The following is a 27,197-nucleotide window of genomic DNA, read 5'->3' as shown; positions in this document are numbered from 1 at the left end:
CATCGAGAAAAAAGTCTGACAAATCTTAATCAATAAACCTGTTGAGCCCGATTATCGGGCAGCCGCCAAGTGAGCAGCACGCTCCAAAAGCAGAGCAAAGTCAACAAAATCACCAAAGCCAAAGGCAAAGACACAGGCAAACACAATCTCAAAGACAATCCGATTGCAGAATGTTGGCAGAGGAAAATGGACAAAGTCAGAGACGGAGGCGATCAAAGCTCGGCTTAGAGAGCCAGCTGTACGGCTCTCCAATGCTCCAACGCTTCAACTAGCTCCAATCCGCTCCGGATTTTTTGTGCGGCCTCTGGGCTCTTGGCTCTTGGATCTCGGCTCTCGACTCTCCAACATTCGGTGACAACGTGCTGCGCATGCGCAAAGTCGGCATCGAAGCGGCAATAAACCCGTTTTCAGCGGCGCAGACGGACCAAAATTAGCGAGCGATGAGCTTTCGACGGAAAAGCAAAGGCAAACGCAAAGCCAGCCGAATTCCCATTTTTATGCCAACTCCGAGTTGGCCAATACGATCTGCAATTTCAGTCTGCAAGCGGTCAGCCAGGTGAACGGCAGCCAGCACAGCTGGTCTCTAAGTAAGTGGGCGTGACCAATCGAATATCCATATAAACACACTATATACACACGGGTGTCGTTGTGCGTGAGAGAGTTGAGAAAATTATATAAAATCAAGTGAACGAATCCTATGCAAAATGCCCATATAAAATATGCTACAAATTACCTAGAGTGTTTCAAATAAAATATAGTGCATAAAATCGCTGAAACTTAATCGCTTATGGTTCGTTTCGAACAGAGATAACCGCAAAGGCAGTTACAAAATCAGTAAAAAAAAACAATAAAAATTTCCACAAGTGCACTAACACAGGCGCAGACTCAATCACACACACACAAGGAAAACTGCAACACTAATACAAGTGCAGCATAGAAAAAAGCATAAATGCATTTTGCCTTTGTGTGATTTTGCGTGCGTTTGCGTCTGTGTTAGTGCCAACTTTTATGGGGCTACAATATTTTTATTGTTCATTTAAGAAACGCGTTAAACTCAAACAAATCAGCTGGAAACATTTGGAAAACGACCATCAACACGAGCATTGAAAACCAATGCAATAACAATATACCCTTTTTGTGGATTACACTCAACAAATTTGGATCGACTGAAAAGAGGTGAGTTTGAAAATTTGCATTCGCTTGTTAGAGTGCTCTTCAGAGCTTATCCGCAAGTCAAACACCTTGAGGGCCCCCAAAACACCCATTTGAACACCCTTCCTGCTACACCGAAAGAAAATCTCACCTATTTCCGGCATTTTTGTTTTTAAGCGAAGAAGTTGTTAAGATTGCTAAGATTTTATTTGCTGCAGATTATAAACTTTTAGGGTAATTGCAACTGTAAAATCAGATAAGCTAATGGAACACATACTTATTAATATATTTAAGAAAACTACTCCTTTAGCTTACAACAATCTTATTTCTTTCTGTGCTGCAAAATTTACCAACTCTCATGGCCAAAAAGGCGTTTTGCCAACACAAAAGTACAAAAATGATCTCAGGCGTTGCTAATTATTTCTCTGCGCCTTGTACATTGTTAGATACTCACCCCCCCCCCACCCCTTTCAACACCCGCCCCAAACTCTATTGGCCACAAAAGATACACGTATAAGCCGCCTCAAAATTTGCAGTTACCATTTTTATTGGTGTTTGTGTGAGGAGGTGCTCGAATGGTTTGCGCATCTTCGCCGAGCAACAACAACAATAACAACCACATCGAATATGGCCAACATAACTGAGCCAAGATTTTACTTTCATCATCGGCAGCAACAACAACTACAAATAACACACAGCAGCCACAAGCAGCGAATGAAATTTTGAAATTTTACTTTCATCCAGTTATTTGGCGCTTTTCACTCTCCATTTCTTCGCCTCGCAGTCTTCTACCGCTCACAATTTTCCACAATTAAGAAACTCAGCAATTATCATTGCCTAATTGTCTCAGAGTAGAAGTTAAATAATACTTTGCTGTGTGCGTCTGGGAACTGAACTCTTGGCCATGTTCGGGTCAGAGTGAAAAGTTGGCCAACCGGAATGGGCGATTAAACCTATTTGACGAAGAGCTTTAGTAAATGCATAAAAAACCAAATGCAACTAAAAAATAAAACAAACACAAATTGATTTTGATTTGTTTGGGGCAGAGAAAAAAAAAAGGAAAATCTGTTTTCACTTGTTGCATGAAGATGCTGTGCAGTGCAAAAAGGCGAGGAAAAGCCGAGAAAAGCGCCTTATGGTGCCTTTGTACATCACAGATTTGGGTTATAGATAAAAGAAATAAGAGTAATTAGGTGCAGCAGGAAATTTACTCGGAAAGTTAACTAACAAATTGTCAAAGCGGCAAGTAATATAAAAAACAAACAAATGCCTTTAATGAGCGCAAATCCACAAATGATAACTAACACAATTAAAATCAAGACTTTCTTAAATTTTTTTACTGATTCAGTTCTAGGAACTGCTTAAACTTTATTCAATTCAGATATTTCTCAACAAAAACACAGCGCTTCTCAGAATTGTTTTTATACTATTCATATTGTTGCAATCAATTTTAGTTAGTTGAATGTCATGAATATAAAGTATTTAAAAAACCTTCTTAGGAATACAATCAAAATATTGAATGCTTCCGTTAGTCATAGTCGAAACAAATTATAATTAACACAATTTATGCTCCGTTAATTCTAATTAACTCTTTAAGAATGAGCTTCCCCTTCCTGTGAACTATTGTAGTAAACCAGACCAAAGCTTTAATAATTCATAAAACTAAACGGCAATTAAATGCATTGCAATCGTAAAAACCAAGTGAGCCGTAAAACAATTCACAACTATTCGAAATTTTCAAAAACCTTTCGGTGCCATTCAGTGCCACCAAAAAAACAAAAACCGATCGACTTTTGGAGTCTGCACTGCACCGAAAAGCCATCGAAAAAAAGGCGACCTTGAAAGTGCCCAAGAGGCGAGCTCTCATAACATCCTATAAAGATGCTAATTTCTTATGACAACCCGCAACTTGTATTGGCCAGCTGGCAACTGGCTAAGAGAGATGATGGCAGACTGAGAAAAAAGCAAAAAAAAAAACGAGCATATGAAACTTGTCACCGACTTCTGTTTCTATCGTGCAACCGGATTGCGACCACTCCGGGTTATAAATTTCGATCCACAAAACTCGTTGTTGACGTCGAAGAAATTTATTAGCAAAATATGCACGCATTAAGTTGTAAACGAAAACGAGAGTTTGCCTCCAGACGCTTTTGCTTACGGCCATGATGCATCTAAACAACAAGGTAATCAAATCAAATTATAAAACTCAAATTTAATTGCTCATTGTGTCTGCGTGGAGCGAAACCTTCGAGGCTTTTGGTTCTAGGCGCCTTTTATTGTTTTCGAACAAAAACAAAAACGATTCAAAGTCGGAGAATCTCCGAACAGATGGAAAAATTTGCAAAGTTTCAAGGAAAATGTCGACGTCGGTTTTTGCCATTATGATGGGCATTTCATGCAAATGTTCTATTAAAAATTGAATACATTTTTTTGAAAAGCACAAATTAAATACAAATTTCCTAAACCAGATCTGGATTTTTTTTTATGGTTTCCGTTTAAGCTTGTTATTTCTCTGCAGTCGAACGTGTCCAAAGATTCATCAATTAGTTCCGAAACAAAGGCAGCTACAAAAATAATAACAACTCACCGGTATTTGTCATCGTGCTTAGCCTTGAATTTGAACTTGGCCAAGACAAGCAGACCAGGCATCGACTTTTCGAGACCTCATTTATTGTCTCGCCTCTCCGATTTCTCCGTGGGCTGTAAAAGATTAGACGACTGAAATTAATAAGTTAATATTTCATTAACGAACAATGTGCTGCACTAAATGCGAAATTATGTGTGTACAAAAAAGCAGAGCCATAAATTCATTTAGTTTATCACAGGTCAATTTATCACCGATGCCCAAAGACACCTGTTCACTGATCTTTTGGTCAATAAATGAAAAATATGGGAAAAGGTGAACAGAAGTTGATGGATTTGTAGGCCTGATGGAGAACCTGGAAATATGTTTCCATACTTTGGTCAGAGATTTGAAACAGACAGAGCTTCTGTATCAAAAAGGCTGAACTAATACAATTTAAAGATTGTTTACCATTTAATATTTAAGTTTCTACTAAAATTTCTGATCAAAACAAAACACCAAGGCCACAGTCAACAATTAAACAAAGCACATAACGCCCACAGAAAAATCTGAAAGTACAATCGAAATCATTTGTGCACTTCTCAAGAACCCTTTGACATTTCGATTGGGGCATTTATTGACTCATTCGCTTCCATCAAAGTTGTTATCTCTGTCAAAAGCAAAACCATTATCATATTTAGTCAGATATTTATCTCCGTACTCGGCCCACACAGTCGGGCAAAATGTCAAAAAGTGCAAACCAGCTGAGAGGCACAAACAGACTGGCAAACAGTCAATAAGCCGAAAGCCAGGCCGAAAGACATCAAATCCAATCAAATCTCCACTTAAAATGCACGACACACTTTTTGGTTAAACAACAGCACCAAAACGGGGTGTGATCGGCAAAATCTTTCAGCTTATGGCCACTAAAACTGAGCAGAAAAATTGTGCCATGCAGAAAGGTGGAGAAGGAGGAGAAGGAGCCTCATAATGCCCATCAAGTATACGCCCCGTGTGCGAGTCCAAGGAGACGTCGCTCGAACAATGCACAATAAAAACGCTTTTTGGAAGATACAAATTGCATTCAACTGCGGCTATCGACTGCCAAATTACAATGCTTCAATGATCTTTTCCCCAAGCCAACGTTTTGCATTTAGTTTCTTGGAGAAAAAACGCATTGGAAATGAAAGTATCAATTCCCCTCGCTCGCTTTTCAATTTGTTATAGTTATGCATTGTGTTGTGTGTATTTGGTCGAGGTATTTATTTATTTACTTGCCATTGCGCTGACCACCACCCTTTCAATTTCGCCCAGCCAGGCAATCGCTCTCCTTACGTAAGCCGAAACCCACCGAAGTGACATTGAAGGCGACCAAACCTAATTATGCAATTATTCGACACCCGAGACGGAAATCGGAAAGTGAAGCTGATCAAAGTGCGCACAATAAGTGTGTGCGCAAAATTTGCAGTTGGGGCATTATTTAATTGGTCGATTTGTACAGAAAAGAAGCCGCATTTAGACGGTGAATCATGCGTTTTGCAATACCATTTCGTTATAAACTTTGTTATTCATAAAATATCAATAAATAAATATAAGTAAAATCGAAACAAGGAGATCGTTCAATTGCATATATTAGCATGAAATAATATTAGTAAAAGATTTAGGTACCTCAAATGCACATATGCCTAGGCTAAATCTTATATTTTTAATTGTATCTAGATTTTTCTTCAAAAGATTTTGAAATTCTTTCCTCGCGTGAAATTTCACTACTTTTCTCGGACCAAAACTGATGGAAAACAAAATCGAAAAGATAACCAAATACAAAAGTTTAGCCAAGAACACTTTCTACAACCAATTTGGGATGGAATGCATTTCTGCATGAGGTGGTTCCCTTCTCAAAATAGAATCGACTCTTCCCGACTTGAATGACAAAGTTTTGAAAGTAGCGTTAATCATGGGACGTGATTTGAATGCCAAGATTATGTTGAATCCAGAACTCATGAGCTTACAACTCAATTTGAAACCATCCATGAAGAAGAATGTCGTGATTTATTTTATATTCTGTTAGCTTTAGAAGCGTTCAACGACTTCGAGGGAACATAAATCTTACGCCGAGTTGTGTGGGTGTGTCCGAAACTCAAAAATATACATAATATTATGTACATTTTTCATTTCAGTTATCAAACAACAGGCACAGAACTGAAGTCTTCAAGATGGAAAAAGCCAAAGGCTGGCTGTTAATGACAGCAACAGGTGAGTTAAATTGATTCAGATTGGATCGGATCGAAGGACACTTGAATCAAAACGCAAAAAACCACTTAATCTTGTTGTTCGAACCGGACCATGACATAATACCAATCCTTGATGTGTTATGCAATTTGGGGCAACTGTAAAGTATTAATTAATTTCAATTTCGTTTCCCTTTCAATGCAGTGCTGCTGCTGCTGAGCCTGTTGGCCTCCACAGATGCCGCCCTGCCCTTCAAGAAGGTGTCCATTGCCAAGACACCCGTCTCCACGAGCAGCACCACCAGCACCACGACGGAAGCGCCGGCCGTCGAGGAGGAAGAAGTGGAGGAGGAGCAGCCAGTGCCCACCGCAGATAGTAGCGACGGTAGCAAGGTGACAAGCTTGGATTCTGGAAAGGAATTGCCTCAGCCACTGACTTTTAACCCGCCTTTTTTTTCAGTCGGACAATGGCACTCTGTTGAAAAACTCCAAGCTGACTGGCATCCCGCAGATCGACTACATCTGGGATCCCAATTTGCCCAGGGAACTGAGAGGGTAAGACATGTTTCCAAATCTTGGTATATTTGAGCATATTTTGTAAATGCTGAGGTTAAACAGGTAAAATCTATAACTCTTACGATAAAACAAGTTAATGATGGGTGTTTTAGAGCCTCTTTTAGCCAAATAATTATTATGGTACGCCATAAAGCCAAAAATATTTAGAAAGGGAATTACATGTTCATTGTAAAACCTGCTGCTTTTAAACCTTTTATTACTGTGAGATTATCTTAGCTTAGGTATTTTATAGATACAAATCAACTATCAACGTACTCAGAGTATCCTTTCTATCCTCCTGCACAGCTACAACCTGTCGACCTATCCATTTCTGTCCACTGTGCCGCCCATGGACGAGATCCACTTCAAGTGCGAGGGGCTGCACGATGGCTTCTATGCCTCCATCGAGTACAAGTGCCAGGTGAGCTAGCCGGCGTGACCTTGTCTGGGCAACAACGACGTAACATAATTGGTCATCATGCCTAGACAAACCGAGCACAAACCAAGCGCAACCCAACCCAACCCAATCTCTCTGTGCCTGGCCAGCAATTTCTCTTTTTCAACTGGCGACGTGACGCCAAAAACTAAAACTTGTTTGCGCCTCGATCTTGACCTCAAAAGCGGGCAAAAAGAAGCGCTAAACGATGGCTTACAGAGCGGATTAGTTATGGCCAAATGTGATTAACCAGAGTTGGACTCGTTGCAGATCTATCACCATTGCGTCTATGGCATAAGACACGACTTTCTGTGCGCCAACTTCACGGCCTTCGACCAGCGCACCTTCATCTGCCACTTTGCATCCGATGTGGACTGCGAGGGATCCCAGAAATACTGGAACAGGTGAGACCTTCTCAAGGGAACCCCCTTAACCAGTCAAAACTATAAACACTTTTGCTGCTTTGAAGATCTTAATATGATAATATCTTAACTATCTCAATTTGGAGTGAAGACACATTGTACAAAATTAAAATAAATGAATATAAACAAATAAAGTGTTAAATTATTGTATTTAATGACTAAATTAATTTAAAGTAATCTGAAATGGGAATCTCTTAATAGCATCTTTACAAGCTTATATGAATAATTTGAATAGTAATAGTAATATTTAATGCTAACCATTTCCACCTTTCTGCAGAAACGACGAACTCTATATGGCCACCACTACCACGTCGACGAGTACCACAACTACGCCAGCGCCACCCACTCTGCCACCTGCACCTCGTCGTCGCCCTCAGAGACCACAGCGTCCGCTGAGACGACCCTACAATCGCAGACCCATCGATGACTACTACTACGAGGATCAGGATCAGTACGAGGATGATTACTACGAGGAGCGACCCGTGAGACGGCCAAAGCCAAGACCACGTCAAAGGAAGCCCCAAGTGGAGCCGGAGTACGATGATGAGTACGATGACAAGCGAACGGAGGCCAAGAAACCCATCCGGCGCAATAGGAATCGTTACCGCGATGAGGAGGAGGCACTGGATGAGGACTACGACGAGCGACCAAGTAAAAGACCAAGAGGAAAACCCACTGCAGGAACGGCGGGTCGAAAGATATCTCCCCGGAAACCAGGACGAGTGGAGGAACGACGCAGCTTCAACGAAGATCGTCCATTGGGCAGGAGGCGAAGTGAAAAGGAGAGGACAACTCCATCATCCGCACTGGACGACCTAGATGAATATGAAAAGCCCTATAACAGTGCAGATCAGGTGGAGGCCGCCGAGGAGCAAACGCCTCAAAAAGTGAAGACTACTCCAAAGCCATTGACAGAATTTATCACTCCGAAGGCGGCAGCCGCTTCCGTTTATGCTCGTCCTCGAGCTCCGCCAAGGATTGCGCGACCTGTTCCCATCAATGAGAAGAAGAAATTCTCCTATCCAGTGCAAAAGATCACGGCCACCACACAGGCACCATCCAACAGTGCCCAAGAGGAGGAGGACTATCCTGAAGAGCAGGTGGAGGAGGACTACGAACAGCCTCCAGCTAGAAACACTCCTCGCAGACGTACGCCAGCATCTCGGGCTGAGCAGAAGCCCACCAGAACCACTTTGCGCAAACCAGTAACAGACAAGAAGCCCGTCGATGAGGAGTACGATGAGCCGGCGGAGCCGGAACCTCTGAGAAAGCGCAAGCGTCCCTTGGCCCCCAGGTCCCGTGTCCCAGCAGCAGATGTGGACTTCGAGGATGAGGAGTACGAGGAGAGTCCAGCGCCCGTTTCCACAGCAGCTCCCTTGAGAAACCAGAGACTGAGAGCCAAGACAACTACCCGGAAGCCCACAGCGCCACCACGTCCACGCAAACCAATCGTAGAGGACGAAGAGGAGCTGGAGCATCCAGTGGAAGCCGTCGAGGACGAAGCACCTGCACCCAGATCGCGGGCAAATTCATTGAGCGGGCGAAACGCTGGCGCTGGTTTTTCCCAACGTCCTTCCTCGGTACGTGTGGTCAAGAGACCTTTCCTACCATCCAGGGGCGGCAGTCCATATCTGCCCCGTGGCCTTCAGCCGGTGGGTGTGGCCTTAAAACCATTGCCAACCACCGATAGCACGCCCATCGACATGGGTTCCACCATTTCGGGAGTGCGTCTGCTCGAGCATGGGGCTCCTCTGTTGAGGGGTAATCCTGATAGCGGTGAAGATGACGAGGAGGACGCTCCTCCATCGCCCAGTCCACCCAGAACGACACTCCCGCCTCGCAGTGCTCTGCCCGCCACGCCTAAGCGTGTGGAACCGCAGCGACCAAAACTGAATCTCGACGAGCTCTACGAGAACGACTACGATGTGACATTGAACGATGCGCTCGATCCCACGCTGAAACCGCTCTCGCCCCAGCATCCGCATCCTCATTCGCATCAGCTTCCATACCAGCAGCAGCAGCAGCAATCGCAGCGGCAATATGCTAGCGCCTATAATCCATTTGCCTATCAGCCAGCGTATCAATCACCAACATCCGCTTCAGCATCCGCCCCTGCATCCGCATCGCAAGCAGCGAGCTATCATAGTGATTCCTATTTCTCGTCGACAGATATACGCAGGCGGGCTATTGTCCCGGCGCAAACCGCGCGTCCACATCGACTCGAATACGCTGCTGCCGGAGGAGCAGCCGGCGGACCTTCCAGCGGAGGAGCCGTCTCCGGGTCGGGAGTGAGCCGGAGCCACCAGCCGCTGGGCGGACGGATTGCCCAGCATTTCTACGATGACTTTGCCTACTGAAAAGTTCGCTTGTAATAAGGTGCGTTTTTAGTTTGATAACATAGCATAGCATATGTAGTAAAATGGTGTCATATCTTTGGTTTTCAGTTTCTTCAGCTGTAAATAAGTTTCCCCAACACAAGGAGAGTTCCAATTTGGTGCACGGCTCCAACTTCTTAAACAAATCTGTGTCTACTTTAGTCGTTTAGCCGCACAAAACGTACTCGTAATTCGAAATGGCTCGGGACATATGAAGCAATAGCCGCCGAAAAACAACATAACCGATGATAACCTACAGCAATCATTTATCTGAGAATTTTTTGGGTACATTCTGCAGAAAGCTCTTTTCAAAATTTACCTTCGATCGATTATGCTATTTTTGCTGTATGAGCTATATATGTCCAGAACCCCCCTACTTATATATACGTTGTATAATACTCAAATGTCGTGATAGTAGCAGCTTGCGAATTTGTCTGCTAGCTCGTATCTAGTAGTTTATAAAAATAACTCCCTCCTACTTGATTATGTCCAATTAATCGAGAAGCATAACATAAAATATCCAGCAGAACAGAACAATAAGGAAAATATGCATTGATGTCCTTGATTTACATATAGAATGAAAAATACCTAATGTGTTAATTTAAAACTGCAATTTGCATACAAATTGTCTATAATATTTAAGCTTCGTCGGAGATCGTGTTCGTTGTAGAGAACCCAGATGCAAGACTTAAATCGGAGTGCATAACAATCAAAACAAAAACTGAAATAAATTTAAAACCCACTTAAGCTGCTGTTTTTACTTGTGTTTACGTCCTGCTAATTTTTATCAGACGTTTTTAAACAGTCCTTCAGGTTCTCCGTTTCCTCTTCCAGGTGGTCGAGCTTTTTCATTAAAATTATCTAGAAGGAATCCAATATAAGCTTATTAAATGGGTTACAGAATCAAAAGAACAACGTGTACCTTTGCTGCCGAGACAATTTCCGTGGCCACTCTAAGCGGCATGTGCTCTAAGGATTGGACTAAGTGCGACGGCCTCACTCTGGCTATATCCCCAATGGTTTGAAAACCCGCAGCATACAACTGCCTGGCACGATTCTAGAAGAGTAATGCAATTTGGAATAGTCATATCTACTTTTCTGTTAAGGACAAGATTATTTTGCCACTCACGATCTTAACCGCTGGCAGTTCCATTAGCGGCTCCAGCTCAAATGTGCCGCATCGATCCATTTTGTGCAAGATCCGCTCAAACAATGGTTTATAGCACCAAAACTCTTCCAGCTCCTCGCACAGGCGAACAATGGCACTCGCCGCTGCTGTGGATTGACTGATCAGATGCTGCAGAGTTCCCCGCTCCACGTTGTACTTGCTGGCCACGGAGGGAATCGGTAGGAGGTTAAGTATATCCGCCAGAATAAGCACCTTGTAGAGGCGATTCAGCTGCAGGGACAATGGACCTTGCACCGACTGCGTCTTAAATAGCCTAGCTGCATGGGCCTCTGTAAATCCAAGTTGTTTGAACATTGCCTGCGAGTCCAGTGGAAGCGAGGTGTAAACTCCAAACAGAATGCTGGCATCTGCCGGAAACAACTCGTCTCCTCTTTCGTTCGAGTTAAAGCACACGACAAGGTACAGTAGGTGCAAGTAGTTGGTCAGAATGAGCTGCTGCTGGGCCTGCTTGAGCTCCTTGTGAATGGCATTTGCACGCTTGTAGTCGATGCCCGCCTTGAAGGCAGCTCTTCCAATATTGGTCAGCTTAAATGGCGTCGACTGTCCAATGAGCAAACGTCGATCGCCAGCGGGCCTATTTGCCTGACTAACATCCTGCGATGTTATAATATCCGAAGAATTGATCTTAGATTTCGCCTGCGGTTCGGCAAGCTGCAGCACTTTATTTTTGAACATCTCTCGGAGAATACGGAGCACGATCTCGTTCACGGCCACCTCCAGGGATTTGGCCTGCACAGACAACAGTGTGCTGTTTACCAGCCGATTCAAGTCTCTACGACATTCTGCTAAATTCAAGCCAACCACGCTGAGAATAAGCGACTAGGGAAAAAAATTATATTATGTTTATGCATATCGTAATTTGGATTAATCAAATAAAAGCATAAAAAGAGATAGAACTGCCTTCTGTCCCATTACTGCCAATTTGAAAAAAAAATTACAAATCTATATAGAAGGGATCAGCAAAATTAAAAGCACATTTTGCAATAATGTAGGATGTGGCCAAATTTGGTAGTTAGGACGCGGTCACTTTGTTTAGAAAAATGTAAAGGTAACACTTTTCATTTCCCTTCTTCAGTCTTTAAACAGATTTCGCCTAGGAAGTCAGTGACAGCAAGAAACTACATAAAAATCTGCGATTTTAAAAAAATAATTGCAATTTAAGGAAATATTCATCGGTGTAAGTAAAAAAATAGTAAATAAAATAAGAGAAACTCCGGAAATTTTTACGTTTAAACAAACGATAAAATGCAAAATGAGTGTTTTAACAAAATTAATATTTTCTTTCTCATCAAGATCTGCGTAAAAAATTCACCTAATTTTCGCTAATTAAAAACTTACTTGCAGTCCAACTGCCTCATTTTGATCCAAGGAACTTAAAGCCTTATCCATAGGCGAGAAAAGCATTTGTCCGACCAGCAGATTGTCTTTGCTCTGGGCTATCAGGATACTCTCGCCAGCTTCACCCAATCCGGCGCGACCTGCTCGTCCCACCATTTGCTTATACTTGCACAAAGTCAGAAATTCTTGACCCACATAAGGAGCACGTATGATTACCCGCTTGGCTGGTAGGTTGACCCCTGCAGCCAAAGTGGAGGTGCAACAAATGACTGTGACGACTCCAAATCTATACGCAGTCTCAATGTACTTCCTCTCATCGGTTGTCAAGCCCGAATGATGATAGGCAATCCCGTAGGGTAGGGTTTTCGCCAACACCGGGCTGAGTATGCCGCACATCTTGTCCAGGGCATCCATTAGATCCAACTTCTCGCTACGCCGATGCTCAAAAAATTTATGCTTTGGCACAATGCGACTGAGAAGTAGCGCCACGTTCTCACAGTTTTTGCGGCTAGGACAGAAAACCAAGCAGCAGTGTTCCGGAGCACATTCGCTTATCAAACCAGCCAGATGGTCGGGATCGGCGCGTTTGACGGCTTCACTGTACTGCAAATAAAAATTAGATCAAAATCTTTTACTTTCGGCAACATTTTCCAAACGTCTAATTCGAATATTCCTTACATTGTACTCTACACTGCGACTGGGGACGAATATCTCCTCCAGCGTTTGACCAGCCGAATTTATTTCCAACAAATCGGGGCCACATTTGATGTACTCCTTTAGCTCAACTGGGCGAAAGCCCCTGGTGTATACATCAGCATTCAAAAAAGAGGATATTTCGCTGAGATTTCCTATTGTGGCACTCATGCCAACAATTTGAATATTGGCTAGAAAACAAAAATTCCATTAATCTGTACAAAAAGTACCACAAAATATCCACTTACCATTTAGAAACATCACTTTGGTAAGGAAAGCCTCCAAGGTGGCCCCTCTACCCTTTTCGCCTATCAAATGCAGTTCATCCACCACCACCAGACCTATCTCATGAGGACGTTGTACGTCTATCAGGCTGTCCATTAGAACAGCTCCCTTTTCGATGGAGGCAATGAAGAGACTACGTCTTTTGCGACGCGGCTGAGGCGGACACTTGCCCTTGCCGGCCGTGTATTCCTCCACAATGAAATCCAGGTCGATTGCAAATGGAGACATGGCGCTCACCTTCTCCTGGACAATCGACACATATGGCAGGATGAACAGCACATTGCGTTCGCGGCAAAGTAATTCACGCAGCATAAGGATTTCGGCTACTAGAGTTTTTCCACCACTTGTGGGCAGAGCGTAGATCAGATTTTTGCGCTGCCTGATGGCAGGTAGATTTAGGCACTCGTCCTGCCATTCTGCGGAATTAATGGGATCGTAAACTAAGCTTATATTGGTTTTCAATTAGCAGTCATACCATAAAGACTATTAATGCCTTTGTGTTCCAGAATCATCTTTTTGACCTTATCCGGCAGGCCATAGAATTCGCCCTTGCTGGGAAACTTGTCTATATCTTGGTTATTCTTCTCGAAGTCCGCAAAAGCCTGAGTCTCCCAATTGACTGGATCTAGGAGGGATTGGTTCTTCAGCTCTTCGCAGGTCACATACTGAGTGCCCTGCACTAGGCCCTCAATCACAGATTTGGAAATGAAAGACATGGAATCGTCTTTAAGGGGGGCCAGTAGCTTCTCTGGTGTTTTGGGCTTCTTAAAGGTCATTGCGTCCAAGAAGAGTTGTGTGTTTTGAACCATGGGATCACTAAAATCATCGGCGCCATGGAAAATATCCTCCATTTCGGCAATGCTCAGATCGTTGAGGTTGATTTTCTTAAACAGCTTGTCGGCGTTTTCCTCGTCCGCCAGGTCGATTTGATGTTTATCAGTTGGTGCACTGGCTTCATCCGGTTTAGAGGCACTGTTGGGTGGAACACTCTGTGCACTTGGAAAGGATGTGTCCGCAAAGAGTCCCAGTCCATCATCCGACCCACTTTGCGTCATCTTGTTGGTACTTGTGGTTGCTTGCGTGCCAAAGAGCTCCTCCTTTCGTCCGTCCAGCAAATCCTCCAGATGCGCGTTGGAAAAGAAGCTGTCGTCGTCTTCGCCCTCCGGCCAAAAGAGGTTTTCGGTGCACTGACGCTTGGCATGGCTTTCGCTTGTTGATTCCTCGCTCAAATCCAAACTTCTTTTTTTGCACAAATTATGCTTATTTGCCATTTGGCGCGAAATAGTGTGAACTTCGCGTGAAAATGAAGGAAAACTCAGGCCAGGGCTGCAGCATGTAAGCCAAGTTTATAACCGGGATCGTGTCTCAACTTAAGTGTTGATAAAGTCGTATTCCCTAACGATCGTTCCTTTTATTTATAAATATAACATTTACGGTATACGATTTTCTTCTTTTCGTGTTTCCTATTAAATAGGCAAAATCTGGCAAAATTTTAAGAGCTACGCTAACAAAATAATTACAACCGGCTTAAATGTACTTTAACGTTGCACTCCCCTAATTCGTTTAACAGCACTGCCATTTACTGTTTACCGCTGACCAAAAAGTGCGTCTTGTTGCTAGTTTAAAAAACGTAATTAATACGGGTTTTGAATACCAGAACACCTTCGCGTTTTAAAAAGTAGATTGAAATACTTATGTTTCTTATTACGGGAATTTTGTATTTGCATAGAGAAATCCAACAATCAATGCAGTAATTCACTACCACTTGGCAGATTTGTTGTTATAGTAAGTGCATGAAGCGTCGCGCACATTCAATGTTCAATTTTCACTCAAAGTTAGCAGTTTTCACAATTTCCTTCAGTTGAGTACGAGTGTAACGTAACAGTTGGTCAGGATGAGCAGCGTGTGGTACCTGGAACATGTGACCACTGGCGCACGGCTCATCCTGCACAACGGCACTAATTTGATGGGTCGCCACTCGCGTTGCAGGATAATCTTGGGTGGACAGTACCAATTTGTGTCCCGGGAGCACGCCAATATCATCGTGAGCGAAAAGGGCGTTGAGGTTGAGTCTCTGGTAGGTTATTGCAGCTCACCTAAGATGTACATGCTTTTAATAGTTTATGCTTTTATCACAGAACCCCCTGAATGGGCTCTTCATCAACGGGGGCAAATTGGGCGACAAGATCAACCGTCTGGCAGTAGCTGAGGGCTCCACAATCAGCCTAGGAGTCACGGGAGTCAACCTAAATGAAATAACTGGCATACATGCTATATTCATCCTAAAGAAAAAGGAGCCGGTAGTCGAGGAAATCGTTCTGTCGTCCGACGATGACGATACAACACCACTGCCCGCCGTGCGATGCCCCACTGGCACTCAGCCCACCGAGTTCAATCTGAAACAGCAAATACCAAACTTTGGCGGCAAACAGGACCCCGGCCAGGAAGAGGAAGTACTACCTTCGAGTTCCAATTTGCATCTACCAAAACTAACAGAAGTTAAGCAGGAAATCGTAAAGCATACCTCCGAAGAGATACAAAACATTTTTGGTGAACCAAGTGACGCTATTCTGAATTCTGTATTGGAACTAAATCCATATCTGTACAACAAGCTAACTAACAAGACCGCGAACAATGAAATAACCCGCAAAAAAATACACGACGGCGACTGTATAGAACTGGACACGGATACGGATAGGAGGAGCATTTCGGAGGCGCAGAAAGCCGAAGACCCTTCGGCAGAGCGGGAAGTAGACGACGAGGAAGAATACGATGAGAGTTTCGCCATGTCTCAGGCAGTGATCAGGGAAATGAAGGCCGAAATGCACGTAAGTGATGGCGAAGAAGACTTCTTGCTGACCAATGGCATGGGAAACTTGCCTGAAGGTTCTCCATCGAACCAAGCTTACGACGACATCGTCTACGTCAGCGATTCCGATGACGATGAGCTGTACGATAAGGTGGCGGATTGGTCAAAGCTGCTAAGCCAAAAGGTGGTACCAGACGTCATAGAAATGTCGCAGACCTATCCGCTAGAGAATGAACACAAAGATTCAGACTCAGACTTAGATATTGGAGCAAAAAAACCGAAAAGGACACTGCGGATCTCATCCTCCAGTGACGAAGACTCTGCAGACGAAGTGATTGTCCATCAAACAAAACAAAAGGGAAGGCGCTCCAAATCGAAATCTCCAAACGACCATGTTGTGCGGCAGGGTAAGTATACAAATAAATTAGCTATTATTAATATGACTAGTAACAATATTTATATTGTTTTATCTTTGAAACAGCCGACAGCACGACTCCGGATCTTCCAGCTGTTCGTAAATTATCCGTCTCATCTATTGATTCTGTATATGAAAATAAACAGACAAAATTAAACTCTAAGCTTAAGTCGTGCTTAAAGAGCCCGACCAAGACATCAGTAGATAACATGGAAAATATGACGGAAACCAAAAGTTGCTCAAACCGTCAGCGCGAGCAAATAGTTGCATCCCGAAATGAACCAACTAATATCTGTCCGCAAAAGATTGAGACTAACAAAACCTCAACCCGTAAGCGATTCGTATCGACCACTTCTCGGGATGAGTTATCTACCACTTCAAAAGAAATCAAAGATGCTCCTAAAAATAATGTGGAACCTCCTAAAAAAATGTTGCGCAGCCGTTCAAAATCCTGTTATATAGATAGGCCTGTGGAATTGGATGAACACATAACCAAAAATGAAGTGCCCCTTAAGAAGAAATATGAAAGTGTTGATAATAGTAAGGAAGAACTGATAGTAACCCTGGAGGCTCCAGCAATGTTAACGACACCTACTAAATCTAAAACCCAATGTGTTAAAAAAAAAGCAACGCAGACTCGCGGCAGACGAAAGACAATACACAGCCGTGATGAAATAAGATCCTTGACAGCTGAGGCTGAGGAAAATAAAAAGATTTCACCAGCAAAACAGACCAACGAAGAAATCCCTATTCCAACTAAAAGTCCTCTTAAAAGGAATGCGCGGCTGCTCAACCGATCAAAATCGTGCTATATGGATCGTCTGGTGATCTCGGAAACCGAAGATCCTGCCAAGAAGGTGATTAAGGATATATCTCCAACTAAAAGCGACACTACAGACAACGTTCTAAACTTTGTTGATGTGAGACAGACACGCGGCCCCTCTGTGATTGAGGCTCCATCCTTGCCCAAAAATCGAGGTAAGCTTCGAGGGGTCTCGGCTGAGGTGAAAGTTAAAGATAAGGTGCTAGATCGCCAGCGTTTTATTGACTATCAAGCCGAAATGAACGCTAAATGGAAGCAGAAACCCAAAGACAAGAAAAAAGAAGACGAAAAGCTAAAAGAGTGCCGCCGCGAAGCCCTCAAGAAGCTGTCTGAAAAACCAAAGGAAAATAGTCATCGTTCAACAACCAATAAGAGAAAGAATCCTACAAGTGTTCCCACCGTTCAAAACACCAATCGTGGCGGATTTTTAACGAAAGGAGTGGATGGCCCAGCCCCAAAACTGGCAAAGACGGATAACGCTAAGCCACCACCAAAGAAACCAGTTCCCAAACAACCACCCGCTATCGAAACGTTCTCACAGCAGCTCCAAGCAGCTGATAAAGCTGTTCTGCATCCGCAGCCACAGTGCTCGCGTCCAGTAGAACGGAAAGAAGCGGAGCTGGCGAGGAATCAGCGCACTTGTAACAAAGTTACCTTTGCTGAAATGGAGCTTTACCATCAAAAAGCCGAAGACTCAAAGAAGCTACAAAAGAAACTGCGTAAGGTGCATTTCAACGATGATGTGAAAGTACACTGTATCGAAAGGGTTAAGGGAGCCAGTTCTAAGGTTCAGGGCCGCAAGGAGTGCATAAAGCTCCGCCTCAGCTCCTACCGCGAACGCCGCGAATGGATTCGAAGGGAAAATAAACCAGTGAACGACATACGCCAGCACTCTCGGAGTATCCTAAAGTGGGCTAACCAATGGCTAAAGCATGGCAGCGTAGATGCGGTTGCTGAACAAGATGTCTTAATGCCCATTCCACCTGAATTTGATAGCTTTAAGAACTATAGAGAGTGAGTTGTTGATAGTCTTCTAGTTTCTACACTATTTCAACCTTAAATTCATTTTCGCAGGATATTTGTGCCCTTGATGAAACTGGAGCTGCTTTCCACCATCGAAAGAGACTACAAAATTAACAATAAAAACACTTTTTCGGTCAGCTTAATAAACGTTGAAACGCAGGATATGTGCTACCGTTTGGTTACCAGAGGTAAGCATATTCAATACTTTTTACTACCAATTACTAATTTTCGGACGTTTTTTGCAGTCAATAGCAAACCATTCGGAAAATTCGTCCTTTATACCCTTTACTGTTGTGGCATGCTAAAAGAGACCTTTGCCAATCTGTTGGAGCTTAAGTTTGTCTCAGGTAAGTCATCAGCATATGTTAAGATAATTGTAAACATTCATCAATTAAATGCCTTGCTGACCTTTTTTTTAGGCAACGTATTCGACTTAACATTTGAGATCCTGAAACAAGATATATCCGAGGAGAAGCTCAAAAACATTAAGCAGTTGACTGCACGGCCAGTAGTGGACAGCTTAAGGGTGGAGCTTGGCGCTTTGAGTGCCGTCCATCAGCTCCGTAGCTCTCCGCTCTGCCGGCGGATCTTGAAGCCTACGCAAACAGTCAATGAGGTTTCACTCCCTAAACAGCCGTTTACGTTCAAGGGGTGCCACAAGTTAAATGAACATCAGGAGAACATTGTCCTGCATACCTATCAACGTATAATTGACGACTTACAACCGAGTCTCACTCTGATCCAGGGTCCCCCCGGGACCGGAAAGTCAAGAGTTATTTCGGAACTATGTCTGCAGACTTTGTACGGAAATGCTGCCAAAACGCTGGACCGCAAAATCTTGATATGTGCTCATTCCAATACAGCTGTAGATCATATTGTTGGGCTGCTAGGCTCAGTTTTGCGTGTGATGAACCGCGACCAATTCCACCTACTACGTTTTGGAATGCACGAGAAGATGAGCCACTACTCTCGTCCATTTTCGCTGGAGGCGCATTTCAACAAAGCCAAGGAGCAGAAGTTGCAGCGCGTTAGTAAAGAGAACGCTGAAATCCTAAAAAAGCAGCATAATGATCTTAAAGATGAGATTCAACAGCTGAAGGAGAAAACGAATCTCACGTCAACGTATCTCTTGCAACAGTTGCAACAGAAGGAAAAAAAACTGCAGCTGATAAGTAACCAACTGAGTCCGCCGCTGACGCAGCGCGAGGAGTTTGAAATCTCTCACATGTGCGTGACCAGGGCGAACATCATCTGCACAACGCTTTCCTCTTGTGTAAAACTGGCAAACTATGTAGATTTCTTTGACATATGCATCGTCGACGAGGCCACACAATGTACCGAGCCCTGGACTTTACTGCCAATGCGATTTGGATTAACGCATATGGTCTTGGTTGGCGACATGCAGCAACTTCCGGCTGTGGTGCTGTCCAAGAAGGCCATAGACTTTGGCCTTTCTAATTCAATGTTTGATCGCATTCAGCGAAGCCTGCAGACACAGCTTGATAAGCCGGGAAGTTATCACTTAATGCATACGAAACTATTTAAGCTGAGCACGCAGTACCGCATGCATCCAGAGATCTGTCGATGGCCAAACCAGTATTTCTACGAGGATCAGTTGATAAACGCCGAGTGTACTGCTCGTTTCGCCTCACCGCTCATTCCATACTGCGTTATTAATTTAAAATACACTTGCGACAGCAATGGCGCCCAAAACAAGAGTATCAGCAATAACGAGGAGGCTCGTTTTGTGGCCAAACTTCTGACAGAAATGGACAAACATATGCCCAGCAAGCGATTTAGCTATGGATTAATTTCGCCGTACCAAAACCAGTGTTACGCGCTAAGCCAGGTTATTCCCAGTCACATGAATATAACTCCTCAGACTGTGGACTCGTATCAAGGATTGGAAAAGGATGTGATAATAATTTCAAATGCCAGGACACGCGGCTGTGGCTTTCTAACGAACTATCAGCGACTTAATGTGGCGCTGACCAGACCGCGTCGTTGTCTAGTCATATGTGGCAATTTTGAAGATCTAAAAGTCAGTATCCAGATTTAATTGAAATAAAACATGTTTTTTATGAACTTTTCTTAATTTTGTAGTCTGTTGAAATGTGGCGCAACCTTCTCGATGATGCTCGCAAGAGGAAAGTTTACTTCAATTTGGACCGCGATGATGTGAACGACCTAGACCGTTCCTTAATCAAAAAGATGATGGTGAATACTATCAACTTAATTTAGGGGACACAACGTTCCCTATTAGTTAATGAGATTAAAACTACCTTTTAGATGCTAAGATATCACAAGTGCCATGGAAGAGAAGCGCTTCCCACATTGTTTAAAAAAAGGCTTTGTTATTTTTATATATATTTAACATAGAGACTGTAAGATTTAATATTGAAATCTTTGTACATTTAGTTCTTTAAAACGCCGACGAATTGCATTTTCGTTCTTAAATGCCGTACAGTATAACAGGATTTATAAGTAACCGATTATATATCATCTATGTACTTTTTGAGAAAGATTCACGGGTTGAGGATGTTGCACTATGCATGGCGTAGTGTATGACCGAATAAAAGTAAATAAATAAATATTGAAATGGTTAAATCAATTATTTAACGTCTGCATATTGCACTATTATATATAGAATTACAGCATTGCAAGAGTTTTCCTGGTATCTTGATCTCATAATTTCGTCCCTCAGGTATTTAACTAAAATGCGCTTTAATTATGCTAATCTCCAGATTCTGGCGTTGTCTGCCTGATCATCTCTAAGCTATAGTTATCGTAATTAAATTCACTAACAACACGCACACACACATAGTCGATATTAAATTCATAGTTATTCTGTTTGCCTTGCCTTGACGCCTTGTCACGAGGGCATTAAAATTAATGGAATCGCTTAACAATACGATTGCACTGTGTAGAGTTCTGCCAAATAAAACAATCGCAATAACTTAATGCAAGATAAAATAAAAACTAACTTAAGAATTTAACTAAAATGTAGCAACAAAATCTAACTAAGGACTAATAACATAACAAAAATTATGCCCGTAATTAACTTATTTTATGTGGCTGCTCAAACTGCCGGCCCGTTTGCTTACAGATATATATCAATGTATATATATAGAAATTTCTGCATTACATATAGAACGTACGACTCAGCAAACGTCTTGTCCGAATCTTACTGGTAACCGATCAAGTTTAGGTTAACATGTCGCCCAAGTTGTCCTTGAGGGACTGATAAATTTGGTATTGTTGATCTGGCTTAAGGTTGTAAATCTGTGTCAGCAGCTTAGCCGGCGACGGAGTTCTGATGAAGCTGGATATATAAACGTTAACGAAGGTCGCCATAAGAAACTGACAATCGAAACGATCCATAATGCCGCCATGTCCGGGTATCATGTCGCCAAAGTCCTGCAAAACAAGATGGTGTGTTGCGTTACATTGAAAAGACCTGTGTTCCGAAAAGATTACTTACCTTAATTTTGAAAGCTCTCTTAAATCCAGAGGCAAAGAAGCCACCAAAGGGTCCAATAATGGAACTAAACAGGCTCAGGGAGATCGAGTGCCAGATAAAGGGGTAAAGATTTAGAGTCTTGCCAATGCCAAACTGGAAATGAAAAAAATTATTACTGTAGCTATCAGCACAACAAATCGGTAACCCATAACTCCATAGAAATACATTATCACTTACCAATTTAAGGCTGTATTCCTGGGGCGTGAACAAATAGCTTGGCACACAGGACATTGTCATGCGTCCCTGTTCCTCCGAGTACTGGATGGGACAGATAAAGTACTGGTAGTTGCACAGCACATACGAGAACAGAATGCCAAAGAGGACGGTGGCGAAGCCACCCCCGATGAAGCCCTCCCAGGTCTTCTTGGGGCTGAGCTTGATGAGGGGAGTGCGCCCAAAGAAGAAACCGAACACGTACGCCATGACATCATTGCACACTATCATCGAAACAGGTACGATGAACCAAATGAGCCCCTCAAATATATTCTGTATGATGAGGTAACTCTGGGTGACGACAATCAGCAGGGATACATGGGTCCAGGCAAACAGGCTGAATTGTTTGATGTAATACTTCTTCACCAGTGAGAGCACGAACCAAACGAACCCGATGATGTACAGGGCGAAGGAAAGGAACCGGTGATAGGTCACCAGGAACTTCAGATATTCCTGTAGATGAAATTGCATATTTACCAGGCGATATAATCAGGTTATTGTATTATTTACTGACCACCCGATTAATTACAACGCCAAAGTAGTCTACCAGATTCTCTCCGTAAAAGAAGTAATTTGAGGTAAGCAGGAAATACCAGGAAAGGCTTCGGAACCAGGGCAAGCCATGAATTCGATAAACCTGGTAGCCAATCGAGATGATCTCCTGGAAGCACTTCACCTGCACCAGTAACGTCTGCAAAGAGAAAGTAGGACAACGATTATTTGAAGACTCGTTTAAGCGAATTCCATTAAACCTACCGTGATCATCAAGGCCAGCGGTCCACCATAGATGATCAATGCGAAGCCGCAGATCATAATCCATGTGAAGATGCCGCGAATCACCCAGTTCTTCCATCTGTGGAATGCGCAAAAAATAATTGTTTGTAATTGTACATATTTACTTTTAATATTTGCTCGCCAACTGTAGACAGCTGTGGATATGGATTATTTTTGGAACGCACTCATACTCATTCTGTCGGATTTATAAAATTCGCACTTCAATAAAATATTTTTTGAATCATCAATTCCAAATCGACCTTTAGCTATTCATCATGATCTTTAAAGATCCCAACTACGCATATGGATTTGTTTCACATACCTATCCGGCAGATCCTTGAGGGCCGAGTCCAATATCTCGGGCGTTTTGTCGGTTCCCTGCGGCAGATTCTTGGCCAGTTCGTCGACGAACTTCTCCTCGGGAATCTTCTCTTCCTCGGAGTCCACCTGGCAGGAGGAGGAGCAAGGGAAAGGGAAAATTCACTTATTGATTGCATTGGCTGGGACTGCAAAGTAGGTTTCCTATCAGATTCGATACGACCGGAGTGCAGGGTTTAAATACTTTCTATTGGACGACGCCGAGCAAAGTCCATGATACGTGTATGTATGTGCCTATATACCCATAATCAGAATCACTCGTTTATCCAATACACAGGCACATAAAATAGAGAGGGGAACCAAGTGGGGAGAAAAATTGCGGGTTTTTTTGGGTGGCGTGTTTTGTTGCCAAATAGCTTGGTTGATAAGGAGGCATTATCACCCAGCAATAACAAAAAAAGTCCAAGCCAGAAAGGGAGTCTGGTCATGGTAATGGTTTCGGCTCTGGGTTCTTGGCCCAGTGCTTCCCTAATTGGCGTAGTCCATCTAATTGGATTTGCTGGTCATAATGGCGCTATATTGCAACACAGCAGGTGGGTGGTTGGGTGGCAGGCAGGCTGGCTGGCTAGTGGTGTGTTTTGTGTTTGTTATTGGATTTTCTCCAGGAGAGAGCTCTCTCTTCTTTCTCCCACCTGCTTGTGCGTCAGAGAATAACAAAAACACATAGCCACACACATTTGTTGGTATACACACATTGGCTTTTCTATGCTCCAAGAATTATGCAAATTGGTGTCCGGAACAGCTGCCGCTCGGCTGCTCCACATACAAGTCATTGCTACTTACATGGTCCGAGGAGTCGGCGGCGGAGTTGCGCTTATTGGCTGCGTCAGATCCGGAGATGGCCGTGTCCTCCAGTGGCTCATCCTCGCCCTTCCTGCGTCGCACTTCGGCCATTATTCGATGTTCGCCAGATCTATTCACAATGTATTGATTCCTATTGATTCCGCTTGAGCAGTTCTCGTCCGTGTTCCGCTCTCCGCGTTTGCCGTTTGCCGTGACCCGTGCTGCGTGATCCGTATGTCGACTTCGTCCGAATTAAAATGCTTTTCTCTATTTCTGATTAGCCCAGCATGCAGTGTGCCCAGCTTGCGCAAAGTGGGCTGGTGGAGCAAAAGTGTTGGCAAGTATGCTCAATTGCTGTTAGGTTTTACAAGTTGACTTTTCGGACAGAAAATGTTTGATGTCTTTTAAAAGAACTTTCTTTTTCTGTGCAATTAACGGTGACTTTTGTCGTAATATGTAAAATAAAATATATTAATAATACTAGAAAAGTTAATTTAAGTGATAATAAGAGTCACCCATATCAGCCATCCCTGGTAGAGAATATCCGTAGCTTTATACGTTTCCCAACACCTGCACCGGCGGCGTCACTTTTCTCGGCTTTTCCGTATCGCAATTTTGCAATTTTCTCGCCAAAAATAAGAAAAAGGAAAACGTAAATTCAGAAAATGGCAGCAGCTATCAATGGTGTTTTCCCACCCACATTGCAGGAGCTGGTAAAGAAGTCCAAGGTGCTGGTCGTGGGCGCCGGCGGAATCGGCTGCGAGGTGCTCAAAAACCTTGTGCTTAGCGGCTTTACAGACATCGAAATTGTAAGTTTTTTCGAAAAAAGTATTCCATATTATTAATTTATAAACGTTACCCAGATCGATCTGGACACAATTGATCTTAGCAACTTGAACCGACAGTTCCTATTCCATCGCGAGCACGTTGGAAAATCTAAGGCACGGGTGGCTAGGGAAAGCGCACTGAGCTTCAATCCGGACGCTAAGATAACCGCTTACCACGACAGTGTAACATCGTAAGTTGGGATAGCTTTGCCTTTACATCTTGCTAACAACACATACCTTTTAGTACTGATTATGGCGTCAACTTCTTTAAGAAGTTCGATTTGGTGCTCAGCGCCTTGGACAACAGGGCCGCCAGGAATCATGTAAATCGCATGTGCCTCAATGCGGATGTCCCGCTGATCGAGAGCGGCACCGCCGGCTACAATGGCCAGGTGGAACTGATCAAGCGTGGACTCACCCAGTGCTACGAGTGCACTCCAAAAGACAAACAGCGAAGCTTCCCGGGCTGCACCATACGCAATACGCCCTCCGAACCGATTCACTGCATTGTCTGGGCCAAGCATCTCTTTAAGTGAGTATACCTAATAATTAGTCTAAATTGCAGCAAATCTATTGATTTATTTGCAGTCAACTGTTTGGTGAGTCCTTGGAAGATGAGGATATTTCTCCTGATGCTGCTGATCCCGATGCAAAAGAAAAAGACGGCGGCGATGGAAATGGCGAGCCCAAAGGCGATGGGAAGGAAAAAGGCGAAGAGTCAAAAGAGGAAAAGGAGGCCAAGGAGGATACTGCCAACGGCAACATAATGCGCATTAATACTCGCCAATGGGCCAAGGACTGCAACTATGATGCGGGCAAGCTGTTCAACAAGTTCTTTAACGAGGACATTACCTATTTGTTGCGTATGTCGAATTTGTGGAAGACCCGCAAGGCACCCGTGCCCGTGCAGTGGGATACCCTGCTGCCCGAAGGATCCTCCGGTGATCAGAAGGATGTGGCCAAGCAGCATCACAAGGTGTGGTCCATCGAGGAGTGCGCTCAGGTCTTTGCCAATTCATTAAAAGAGTTGAGCGCTAACTTCCTGAAACTCGAAGGCGACGATACTCTGGCTTGGGACAAGGACGACCAGCCAGCCATGGATTTCGTGGCGGCCTGCGCCAACGTGCGATCCCACATTTTCGACATTGAGCGAAAGTCAAGGTTCGAGATTAAGTCAATGGCGGGAAACATTATTCCTGCTATTGCCACCACAAATGCGATTACGGCGGGAATTTCCGTGATGCGGGCTTTCAAAGTGCTGGAGGCCAAGTGGGAGCAGTGCAAGGCCGTCTATGCCCGACTTAGACCAAATGCACGAAATCACTTCCTTGTACCGGACGCTTCTCTTCCTGGCCCCAATCCCAATTGCCATGTATGCGCCAGCGATCCGGCCATTACTCTCAAGATCGATACGAAGCGCATGCGTATAAAGGAGCTGCGTGACGAGGTCCTGGTTAAGACGCTCAACATGTTGAATCCGGATGTGACTGTGCAGAGCAATGGCTCCATTTTAATCTCCTCAGAGGAGGGCGAGACCGAATGCAATGACGGCAAGCTCCTAAGCGAATTAAACATTGTGGATGGTGTGATCCTCAAGTGCGACGACTTCTTCCAGAACTACGAGTTGAGTATTATCATTTCCCACTTCGATGCGGAGCGCGATGAAAACTTGTTCGAAGTCGTAGCAGATGCCTCACAGCTGAAGCCAAAGGATGAGGATCAGAAGGAGGCCGTGAAAGACAAGGAGGATGAACCGAAATCGGCTAAGAAGCGTTCTACCAACGGGGAAGGAGACTCAAAGGACGATGGACCCTCCACTTCGAAGCGCAGCCGGCCCAACGAAGTGGTTGAGGAAGATGACGATGACTGTCTGGTAATCGAGGAAGACGAAGACCAAGCAGATGTTGTTGTCGTGGCCACAGACAAGCTCTCTGTGCAGAGTCCCCCAAAATCGGGCTCCAAGCGCAAGCCATGTGAAGTAATCGAGGATGAGGATATCACCGAGATTTTGGAGTCGTCTGACGACGAACCCGCGGGACCAACCAAGTGCAAACGTTCCCGCCTGGACGATTCGAACCCCGTGGCAGTCATCAGTATCGATTAATAAAAAAAAGAAGTTTTTATTCGAATAAGTTCTCAACTGCGCACTAAATTATGCTCTTGATTCCCTGTAATTTCATTCTGATTTAAAATAAAAACACATTTTTGTGGATGATAAAATTTTTAAATTTTTGTGCTTTGAACGGGTTTGGTTTTGCTCTACTCGATTAAATTCAAATAATCCAGTGCGAGAAATGTAATTTTATTAAATAAAAGAAATATAAAATAACATTTAAAATTAGTCAAATTTTTAATTCGATAACTTTTTAACGCCAACCAGTGCTGCGAAGCACTGG

General features: G+C 43.6%; 5 protein-coding genes across 8 annotated transcripts; 3 read left to right on the top strand and 2 right to left on the bottom strand.

Annotated features, from left to right (window-relative positions):
- The first annotated feature begins 530 nt into the window (after positions 1-530).
- Positions 531-10,476, top strand: CG13676 (uncharacterized protein). 2 transcript variants are annotated; one of them, NM_001274631.1, is made up of 10 exons: positions 531-587; positions 1,042-1,176; positions 5,893-5,968; positions 6,149-6,336; positions 6,404-6,498; positions 6,805-6,919; positions 7,205-7,338; positions 7,634-8,936; positions 9,526-9,732; positions 9,801-10,476. In NM_001274631.1, exons 3-9 carry the CDS (start codon positions 5,929-5,931, stop codon positions 9,646-9,648), a joined length of 1,998 nt encoding a protein of 665 aa, NP_001261560.1. In that variant the 5' UTR covers positions 531-587; positions 1,042-1,176; positions 5,893-5,928; the 3' UTR covers positions 9,649-9,732; positions 9,801-10,476. The 2 variants fall into 2 exon arrangements, with proteins under 2 accessions (NP_001261560.1, NP_648179.3); NM_139922.3 differs by having other exon boundaries at positions 7,634-9,732.
- Positions 10,330-14,536, bottom strand: mus301 (mutagen-sensitive 301). Its single transcript, NM_139921.4, has 7 exons — positions 13,712-14,536; positions 13,200-13,652; positions 12,937-13,142; positions 12,259-12,861; positions 10,861-11,739; positions 10,654-10,788; positions 10,330-10,592 (listed from the first exon to the last, which is right to left on the bottom strand). The coding sequence occupies exons 1-7, from the start codon at positions 14,505-14,507 to the stop codon at positions 10,509-10,511; spliced, it is 3,156 nt and encodes a 1,051-aa protein (NP_648178.1). The 5' UTR covers positions 14,508-14,536; the 3' UTR covers positions 10,330-10,508.
- A 309-nt stretch (positions 14,537-14,845) lies between these two features.
- Positions 14,846-20,915, top strand: Setx (Senataxin). 2 transcript variants are annotated; one of them, NM_139920.3, is made up of 8 exons: positions 14,846-15,021; positions 15,098-15,313; positions 15,375-16,452; positions 17,304-18,297; positions 18,358-18,494; positions 18,552-18,653; positions 18,726-20,347; positions 20,410-20,915. In NM_139920.3, exons 2-8 carry the CDS (start codon positions 15,131-15,133, stop codon positions 20,545-20,547), a joined length of 4,254 nt encoding a protein of 1,417 aa, NP_648177.1. In that variant the 5' UTR covers positions 14,846-15,021; positions 15,098-15,130; the 3' UTR covers positions 20,548-20,915. The 2 variants fall into 2 exon arrangements, with proteins under 2 accessions (NP_648177.1, NP_001137907.1); NM_001144435.2 differs by having other exon boundaries at positions 15,079-15,313; positions 16,527-18,297.
- On the bottom strand, positions 20,669-24,582 carry Cds (CDP-diacylglycerol synthase). Of its 2 annotated transcripts, NM_001300047.1 has the most exons (8): positions 24,490-24,582; positions 23,975-24,415; positions 23,136-23,260; positions 22,796-22,892; positions 22,554-22,730; positions 22,004-22,492; positions 21,788-21,919; positions 20,669-21,723 (listed from the first exon to the last, which is right to left on the bottom strand). In NM_001300047.1, exons 2-8 carry the CDS (start codon positions 24,083-24,085, stop codon positions 21,511-21,513), a joined length of 1,344 nt encoding a protein of 447 aa, NP_001286976.1. In that variant the 5' UTR covers positions 24,086-24,415; positions 24,490-24,582; the 3' UTR covers positions 20,669-21,510. The 2 variants fall into 2 exon arrangements, with proteins under 2 accessions (NP_001286976.1, NP_524661.1); NM_079922.4 differs by lacking the exon at positions 24,490-24,582 and having other exon boundaries at positions 23,975-24,290.
- Positions 24,526-27,017, top strand: Uba2 (Ubiquitin-like activating enzyme 2). The gene is made up of 4 exons (NM_080017.3): positions 24,526-24,783; positions 24,838-24,992; positions 25,046-25,333; positions 25,390-27,017. Exons 1-4 carry the CDS (start codon positions 24,640-24,642, stop codon positions 26,903-26,905), a joined length of 2,103 nt encoding a protein of 700 aa, NP_524756.2. The 5' UTR covers positions 24,526-24,639; the 3' UTR covers positions 26,906-27,017.
- Positions 27,018-27,197: the final 180 nt, after the last annotated feature.

The sequence above is a fragment of the Drosophila melanogaster genome, chromosome 3L (assembly GCF_000001215.4).
Source record: "Drosophila melanogaster chromosome 3L".
Classification (NCBI taxonomy): domain Eukaryota; kingdom Metazoa; phylum Arthropoda; class Insecta; order Diptera; family Drosophilidae; genus Drosophila; species Drosophila melanogaster.
This window is presented reverse-complemented; position numbering and strand designations above follow the sequence as displayed.

Coding starts and splice junctions, on each gene's coding strand:
- CG13676 (NM_139922.3), top strand. CDS start 5,929: ATGGAAAAAGCCAAAGGCTGGCTGTTAATGACAGCAACAG. Junction 6,499..6,804: donor TTGCCCAGGGAACTGAGAGG/GTAAGACATGTT, acceptor CCTCCTGCACAG/CTACAACCTGTCGACCTATC. Junction 6,920..7,204: donor CCATCGAGTACAAGTGCCAG/GTGAGCTAGCCG, acceptor GACTCGTTGCAG/ATCTATCACCATTGCGTCTA.
- mus301 (NM_139921.4), bottom strand. CDS start 14,507: ATGGCAAATAAGCATAATTTGTGCAAAAAAAGAAGTTTGGATTTGAGC. Junction 11,740..12,258: donor ATGAGGCAGTTGGACTGCAA/GTAAGTTTTTAA, acceptor TTTTTTCCCTAG/TCGCTTATTCTCAGCGTGGT. Junction 10,593..10,653: donor AAATTGTCTCGGCAGCAAAG/GTACACGTTGTT, acceptor GATTCCTTCTAG/ATAATTTTAATGAAAAAGCT.
- Setx (NM_001144435.2), top strand. CDS start 15,131: ATGAGCAGCGTGTGGTACCTGGAACATGTGACCACTGGCGCACGGCTC. Junction 18,298..18,357: donor AGCTTTAAGAACTATAGAGA/GTGAGTTGTTGA, acceptor TCATTTTCGCAG/GATATTTGTGCCCTTGATGA. Junction 18,654..18,725: donor GGAGCTTAAGTTTGTCTCAG/GTAAGTCATCAG, acceptor CCTTTTTTTTAG/GCAACGTATTCGACTTAACA.
- Cds (NM_001300047.1), bottom strand. CDS start 24,085: ATGGCCGAAGTGCGACGCAGGAAGGGCGAGGATGAGCCACTGGAGGAC. Junction 22,493..22,553: donor GCGTTGTAATTAATCGGGTG/GTCAGTAAATAA, acceptor TTTCATCTACAG/GAATATCTGAAGTTCCTGGT. Junction 21,920..22,003: donor AGGAATACAGCCTTAAATTG/GTAAGTGATAAT, acceptor TTTCATTTCCAG/TTTGGCATTGGCAAGACTCT.
- Uba2 (NM_080017.3), top strand. CDS start 24,640: ATGGCAGCAGCTATCAATGGTGTTTTCCCACCCACATTGCAGGAGCTG. Junction 24,993..25,045: donor TACCACGACAGTGTAACATC/GTAAGTTGGGAT, acceptor CATACCTTTTAG/TACTGATTATGGCGTCAACT. Junction 25,334..25,389: donor TGGGCCAAGCATCTCTTTAA/GTGAGTATACCT, acceptor ATTTATTTGCAG/TCAACTGTTTGGTGAGTCCT.